Here is an 8,307-nt window from a genome sequence, read left to right as displayed (position 1 = left end):
GCGACGATGGCAGTTGGGCTGTCTGGGCCACGGCTGCGGTCGTCTCCTGACGGTGAGAATATCGAATGCATCACCCAGGTGTCTACCATCATCCTCCGGCTGGATATTGTGTTGCGGACATAGAATCATATGGCGTGTGGTCCCGACGAGGCTACTGCCACGGGTGAGTCTGGTTTTGTCTGCCCTCGCCGTTTTTTGACTGCTGGTAGGTGCAGGGGCTTTCACATTTCTTGGAGTGCCATCCGAATCTATGGTGGTAGTAGCACCAGAAGTTTTTGCCCGCTGCAGGTGGGAGGTCTTCTTCTGGATCATGGAGCTGATCTCCTGCGTCGACATGGTTAGCTTTTTTATTTTCTCCGCAAGCTTGTTATGAGGGAGGGTATAAATGTCGGTTATCTGTCCTCGGACACCTGGCTTGAGTTGCCGAAGGAATATTCGCGACCAAGGCAGATCTCCATTTTCTTTCCATTGGGACCTACGTCAGGCAGCCGGAGGAGGCCCATCACCATGTCCCAAGCATCCTCTGGGTTGGCACCTTACATCAGATTTGTGATGAGGTTGAGGGCGTGGGCAGCTCTTTCTGCGATGTGAATGGCGTAGGCTCTCAAGAGTTTCGTCTTGAGTTCGCCAAGTGTGACTGGTTCGGTCTGTGCACGTCCAGTCAGCCAGGGGTTATTCGTTTGTACATGTCTCCTGGAAGGGCTGATATGACGAGGTTAGCCTGCAGCACCTCATCCAAGAGTCCCGCGAGTCGGAATTGCCCCTCTGCTTGGATGAACCAGGCGGATGGGTCCTCTGTTGCAAAAGGGGGCAACTTGACAGCCTAAGCGGCGGCTGTGCGCAAGGCTGAGGAGGAGGCAGCGGAGGCCTAGGTTTCTCGCGCGGAACTGTCTGCTTCCATTGTCCATTCTCACAAAAACAGTCGATGGGAGTCGTAAATGGCGGGCCAAACCGTTTGAGGAACGCCTGAACACATCTGGGAAAGGTATGCTATGCTAAAGATCTCTGAAGGTGAGCGGCGGTAGTTAGTCCCATAATGGCTTAGCCAAAACCACTTGGGTCACCAGTTGTGAGGGTGTGAACAAAGAGGCAGGTAGAAGTGTACTGACTTTATTATAGGTAAGGGAAATCCATATATACAGAGTGCGGGCGGAAATGTGGTGTCCGACCCGCGAGAGATTAAAAATGGGTCGGCGACAGCTGATTTGTGTTTCTTAGGAGGCATGTAATTATGAATATTAAAGCATACAAAATATGATGTTACATGATATATACATTGGCGGGAAGCCAGCTGAATGCTCTCTAGGATGGAAGTAAGAACAACGCGATGTAGGAATATGTACAATGAATTTGCGGATAAAGCGTTGTCCTTACAAATACCTCCCCCTAAGACAATAATTAGGGCATAATTGTTGGATGATTTCAGTGAGCTTCTGATTGCTACTCACGGAAGCATGAGGGCCGGCGGAGGCAGCCTCGGGTGCACGACACCAGCTGCTTCAGAAGATCCTCGGCTTCGGGGTCCTCGAGGGGGGGGGGGAGGGGGGGGGGGTGGTTCGGAGACGGGATGCCTCCCCTGGGGTGATCCTCAGGAGGTTCGACCATCTTCCAAGGGCAGTTGCAGCCATGTCTGGGCGGTTTGGTGATTAACGGTGTTGATCTGTGTCAGGGAGGCGCCGTGAGGCACCCTATGGGTTCAGGAAGGCAGGTTTCAGTTTGTCAATTGTGATCCAAACTTCACAACCATTTATGGAGATGAAGTGTGCCTTGTCGGTGCGTCAGAGGACGCGGAAGGGACCTCGGCAGGGCCTCATCAGCAGCGGGTGGCAGGCGTCTTCCCTGACGAAGACGAGTTTGCAGGACGATAGGGCCTTTGGGAGGAAGTGTTTGGTTCTATCGGAGAAGGTCTTGAGGCAGGACTGGGACTGCCAATGGTTCCCCATAAACCTTCTCTGCTGGTGATGCCTCGCCGTTCGCCCGAGGGGCAGTCCGGAGGTTGAGGAGGACCCACAGCAGTTGACTTTTCCAGTTCTGGCCGATGCAGTGTGCCATTAGGGACTCTTTCTACCATGTCATTAGCCGCTGGGTTTTAGGAGGTGGTGACATGGAGTGACGTCCCCATCAGGCGGTGATATTATCTGGTACTCCGTATCGGCTGATCCAGCTGGCGAGAAAGGCTTCGGGCTATGCTTTGGTTGTTGCATCCGACATCAGCGTTGCCTATGGCCACTTGGTGGAGCGGTCGATTATCGTCAGGAGGTATCTGGCGCCTTTGGACGGGGGCAGGGGACCTACGACCTCTACACGAATGTGCGAATCTTCGTTTCGGCTGAGGGAACTCCCCCATGCCGATTCTGTGGGCGGCTTATTTTGCTTGATTAGCACGGGACGCAGTTCCTGGCCCACTCTCGAGAGTCCTTCCGAATTCTGTGCCAGACGAACTTCTCCATCAGGAGGCGCATCATCGTCCAGCCCAAGGGGGAGACCCGTGCTGGTGTCGCACAGGAGCATTTTGCCTGAGGGTCCGAAGGGCACGTCCTCCCACTTGAGGGAGGTGAGGGCTGTGCGGTATGCAGCAGTCACTGGGTCGGCAGCCTGTTCCCAGGTGAGGCCTTCGTAATCGGTCCTGAGATGGACGGCGTTGATTTCTATCCTTGAGAGGGCGTCCGCCACGGCATTCTTCTCACTGGGGACGTAGTGGATGGTGCAGCCAAACCCAGCAATGGCTGCCAGGTGTCTCTGTTGTCTTACTGACCTTGCATTGCCCGCCTTGGTGAAGGCATGCACCAAGGGGCAGTGGTCTGTCCTGATGGTGAAGGGAGCGCCTTCGAGGAGGTAACAGAAGTGGTGCACTGCTTGGTATACAGCCAGAAGCTCACAGTCGAACGTGCTGTACCTCGTCTCGGGGGGTGACAGTTTTCTACTGAAGAAGGAGAGCGGTTGGGGAATGTCCTGGACCATCCGCTCAAGGACGGCCCTGCAAGCGATGTTACTGGCGTCAGTGGTGAAGCGTAAGGGCATGGCATGGAGGGGTCCTGGTGGGACAAGGTGGTGGCTTTGGCAAGGGCCATCTTCGTGTTGCAGAAGGCCTGCATCTGCTCTGCTTCCCACATCAGGTTCTTTGGTTTACTCTTCAGGACCTGTGTTAGAGGGGACATGGTTTGGGTGGCGTCAGGGATAAACCGGCAGTAGTAATTCACCATTCCGATGAATTCTTGCAGGGCCTTGATTGTAGTTGGGATCGGGAACTTCTGCAATGCGTCCACCTTCACACTCCTGCTGCGGAGATTTTGTGTCCATGGAAGTCCACCCTCTCAGAGCCAAAGGTGCACTTGGCAAATCAGACGACCAACCTGTTTTCCTTCAGGCGTTTCAGAACTCCCAGGATGCTGTCCATCAGACGCTGGAAGGTGGGCCCTGCGTTTTTCAGGCCAAAGGTGGAGTAATGGAAGATGTAGGAGCTGAAAGGCATGATGATGGCAGTCTTGGGAATGTCCTCGGGATGTACCAGAACCTGAAAGTAAGATTTTAAGAGATCCATTTTTTGTGAAGATTTCTGTTCCATGTTTGGAACAGAAATGTTTGGCAGGGGATAATGATCGGGGAGTGTTGTGAGGTTAAGTCTTCGGTAGTCTCCACAGGGCTTCCAGGTGCCGTCAGGTTTCTGCACCACGTGGAGGGGCGAGGCCCAAGGGTTTGATGCTTTCTGGCAGATAGCCATTCGTTCCATTTCCTGACGCCCTTTTTACATCCTGAAGGTGGCCTGGAGAGAGTCGTCAGAACTTTGTGTGCGTCGGGGGCCCCGTAGTGGTGATGTGGTGGAATATTCCATGTTTGGGTGGCGCCCCAGCTACCTGACAAAGTTCAGGCTTGAAGACTTTGGGCGGGAAACTCCTGTAGGAGGTTACCATATTTGTGGGGGGCAATGGTGCAAATTGTGGGGGCACCTGGACCCGCTGCGAGTGGTAGGGAATGGCATATCCCCGTGTCAAGGAGGCGCTTTCTGCCCACATCCACCAGGAGGCCGTTATGCACCAGGAAGTCAGCCCCCAGTAGTGGAACCGTGATGTCTGCGATGGTGAAGGACCAGACTTAGTTGCGCCCCAAGATGGAGATTTCAAAGGACTTCATGCCGTAGGAGTGGATAGGGGCCCCGTTGGCGGCGACGATGGCGGTTGGGCTGTCTGGGCCACGGCTGCAGTCTTCTCCTGACGGTGAGAATATCGAATGCATCACCCAGGTGTCTACCATCATCCTCCGGCTGGATATTGTGTTGCGGACATAGAATCCTACGGCGTGTGGTCCAGACGAGGCCACTGCCACGGGTGAGTCTGGTTTTGTCTGCCCTCGCCGATTTTTGACTGCTGGTAGGTACAGGGGCTTTCACATTTCTTGGAGTGCCTTCCGAATCTTTGGTGGTAGTAGCACCAAAGATTCGGAAGTTTTTGCCCCTCTGCAGGTGGGAGGTCTTCTTCTGGGTCATGGCGCTTTTTTACTTTCTCCACAAGCTTGTTATCAGGGAGGGTATAAGTGTCGTTTATCTGGCTCGAGTTGCAGAAGGAATATTCGTGACCAAGGCAGATCTCCATTTTCTTTCCATTGGGACCTACATCAGGCAGCCGGAGGAGGCCCATCACAATGTCCCAAGCATCCTCTGGGTTGGCGCCTTGCATCAGATTTGTGATGAGGTTGAGGGCGTGGGCAGATCTTTCTGCGATGTGAATGGCGTAGGCTCTCACGAGTTTCGTCTTGAGTTCGCCAAGTGTGACTGGTTCGGTCTGTACACGTCCAGTCAGCCAGGGGGTTATTCATTTGTACACATCTCCTGGAAGGGCTGATATGACGAGGTTAGCCTGCAGCACCTCATCCAAGAGTTCCGTGAGTCGGAATTGCCCCTCTGCTTGGATGAACCAGGTGGTTGGGTCATCTGTTGCAAAAGGGGGCAACTTGACAGCCTAAGCAGCGGCTGTGTGCAAGGCTGAGGAGGAGGCAGCGGAGGCCTAGGTTTCTTGCGTGGAACTGTCTGCTTCCATTGTCCATTCTCACAGATACAGTCGATGGGAGTCGTAAATGGCAGGCCAAACCGTTTGAGGAACGCCTGAACACATCTGGGAAAGGTATACTACGCTAAAAATCTCTGAAGGTGAGCGGCGGTAGTTAGTCCCTTAATGGCTTAGCCAAAACCACTTGGGTCACCAGTTTTGAGGGTATGAACAAAGAGGCAGGTAGAAGTGTACTGACTTTATTATAGGTAAGGGAAATCCATATATACAGTGTGCGGGCGGAAATGTGGTGTCCGACCCGCGAGAGAGTAAAAATGGGTCGGCGACAGCTCTCTAGATTGGAAGAAAGAACAACACGATTGTAAGAATATGTACAATGAATTTGCGGATGAAACATTGTCCTTACAGGGGCAACGCAGGAAAGTTTGTCTCACTTTCTTCCAAACCCAGTTCGAGTCAGGACACCTGATAAACTAACCCCTTGGCTGTGCAGGTATCTACCTGGCTCCCCAATTGAACTCGTGTGTCTGTGGGCCACCACATGCAAAGCCTTGCCTATCAATTCCGTGAAGAAGTAGACTTCCTTCACCTACATTTTACGAAGATAGATCTCAGGAGAAAGGTAAAGTGCAAAAGAGTGGTGGCAATCTTTTTATATTCCATTTCCTTCTCTTATGGGTGCTTAAGCGACCCTCCATAGTGATTCATTCATCTCCACAGTTGTGTTTCCCTTAGAAAGATCCTTTGATTAAGAGCTGTGGTTCCTTAGAAAAGTGACTGTATTAAGTTCCTACCCTTTTCAGCACAGTAAAGAGTTGAGCAGTAATTCTATCTTTCTTTTCCCTTTGAGGAATCTTACAATTTACGTTAAGCTCATATTCGACCTGCCCCCACCCCCGCAACTCGCCGCACACATATTTATACATTGTTTGTATTGCAGGTCTACTGCTGTGAAGGTGGATTTGTCCCTGTCCTTTTGCTCTGGGCCAGATTTTGCACTCTGTGAATCATCTCACGTGTCCTGGATATGTGCTCATTGCTCCCAGCAATTAATTCAGTATTTGCCCTTATTTGAGGCTCATTGGCATCCTTACTGGTGCCTTGAAATCAGTCGAGTAATGTTAAGGTGTAAATATATTCCCCTATAAATTCAACTCTCAGAGGATCCTTACAATTTTTCCTTTAACTTGTATTTGGCCTTCAGCCACTGTCCCCCTAACCCTTGTTTTTGTATCTGATTAAGCTGATCGGTCTCCTCATTAATTATGGCCCGGAAGAAAATCATCCGTTGCAGGAGCCATCACGTAATTCAGATCAATATATATATATATATATATATATATATATATATATATATATATATATATATATATATATATATATATATATATATATATATATATATATATATATATTATATATATATATATATATATATATATATATATATATATATAATACAGAATATTGCTTTAAGACAAAATTCGCATCCGAGAATAGTTGGGATCCGCGAATATTATTATATATATATATATATATATATATATATATATATATATATATATATATATATATATATATATAATACAGAATATTGCTTTAAGACAAAATTCGCATCCGAGAATAGTTGGGATCCGCGAATATTATTATAGATCCGTTCCACAGAAAAACCCTTGAATCTCAAGAATGCGAATATGGGGGTTAACTGTAAAACTTGAGTTTATCCTAACTATACAAAATTAGTTTTTATCCCTATCTAATTATGAAATTTTCATACAAACGTTCATATAACGTACATGGGTACGTGTGAGCGTACTTTCTAAACTTAGTCAGTGTAAACAAAGGTGGTACCAGTATACCAGTTTGACGGGTAGTTGGCGCTGTGCACTTTGCACCAGGGCATAGTAAGGTTAACAGGTAGAATAAGGAATAAATGTTAGGACAAAAAGGGGTAAATTCTTAAAATGGATCAATATGAAAGGTACAAAGTTAATCAACCTATAAGTTACTAAAGTGGGGCTTAGCGAGAAGAGTGTACCCTGTTGAGGATATCTTGGGGGGAGATGTAATCTGGCCTCTGTGTTACAGATCGGGATGCAATCAGGTTCTTTATTACAATAAACAAAAAGAATTCAACACCAACAATTGAAACACAGGATACAAATATAGAAAGAAACTCAATCAGAACACAAGTTTATTTACAAGCTAATTCACAAAGATAAATGCAGAATGGTTTCTCCTATTTACTTAAGTAAATTAAATCTGACTATATGTGAAAAGGGGGAACTGCGGTAATGAAATACTTGCTGGCCAGTTTTACAGCTGTTGAGATCAGTGCTCGATATGATGGCTTCACGAGGGAACAGTATAAGCTCCAGCTGGGCTTCTTCTTATCTTTGCACTACAGGTAGGAATGACTTAGTCCTGGAAACATTGAAAGGGTTTACTCGGTCATTGGGATATCTCTCTTCTCTCTCTCTCTCTCTCTCTCTCCTCATCTCTCTCTCTCATCTCTCTATCTCTCTATCTATTCTACCCCACTACAAAACTTTACTTTCTTGTTTCTGTTCCATTCTCTCTCGTGTGTCCTCCCTCTCTATCTCTCCTACTCTTCGTCTCTTATCCTTTGTCCCTTCCATCTTTTCTTAATGTTTCCATCCCAAGAACTTTTCAGAAGACTGAACAAAATGCTATGTCATATCCAAAGTGTTATGTCGCTAAAGGCGGCCGTGTGGTGGAGTTCCACAAAACAACAGAGTATTCTCGAAGAATCATGAGAACAGACACCCCAAACACATAAGGGAATACCTCCTTGCCACAGACCTACTCAAAAAAGATACATTTTCCTTTCCTTTAAAATGTGTTTCTTCACTATGAAGTGACTACCATGACACTCTGGCACTAGATAGGATTCTGGGCCAGGCACAGAATTTGTACTGGAGAGTAGCTCAACATCCAGGATGGATGGAACATGGTACTGCTCAGGGTACTCAAGTGGCACTGACAGAGTGTTAAAACTTTTCCACGGAGGACTCTCTGTGGAGGCTTTACTAGGAGGACGTCGTAACCTTCAGGAAGATATTTAACTGCTGCAAGACTGCAGATTTTTTATTGGTAAAGTCTAGTGCCCCTCAGTTGAACTGTAGAAAGTATCATCTTCCGGTTGATTGCCTCTACAGTAATGAGGTAGTTTCTGTCAGCGGTGGCTCTGTAGGGGACTCGATCTTCTCTTATGAAAGAGATCTGCGCGCCAGAGTTGTCAAAAGCTCTGAGGTGGCATGCATGGTAGTTACCTGTGGGAGCT

General features: G+C 48.2%; 1 protein-coding gene across 1 annotated transcript; it reads right to left on the bottom strand.

Moving 5' to 3' along the window:
• Nucleotides 1-2,220: 2,220 nt before the first annotated feature.
• Nucleotides 2,221-3,021, bottom strand: LOC135198336 (uncharacterized). The gene has a single exon (XM_064225906.1). It carries the CDS (start codon nt 3,019-3,021, stop codon nt 2,221-2,223), a length of 801 nt encoding a protein of 266 aa, XP_064081976.1.
• Between the last annotated feature and the right edge of the window lie 5,286 nt (nt 3,022-8,307).

This window comes from Macrobrachium nipponense, chromosome 22 (assembly GCF_015104395.2).
Source record: "Macrobrachium nipponense isolate FS-2020 chromosome 22, ASM1510439v2, whole genome shotgun sequence".
Taxonomy (NCBI): domain Eukaryota; kingdom Metazoa; phylum Arthropoda; class Malacostraca; order Decapoda; family Palaemonidae; genus Macrobrachium; species Macrobrachium nipponense.
Note: the sequence above shows the minus strand (reverse complement) of the source record. Positions and strands in the feature narration are given on the sequence as shown.

Coding starts and splice junctions, on each gene's coding strand:
- LOC135198336 (XM_064225906.1), bottom strand. CDS start 3,021: ATGCCCTTACGCTTCACCACTGACGCCAGTAACATCGCTTGCAGGGCC.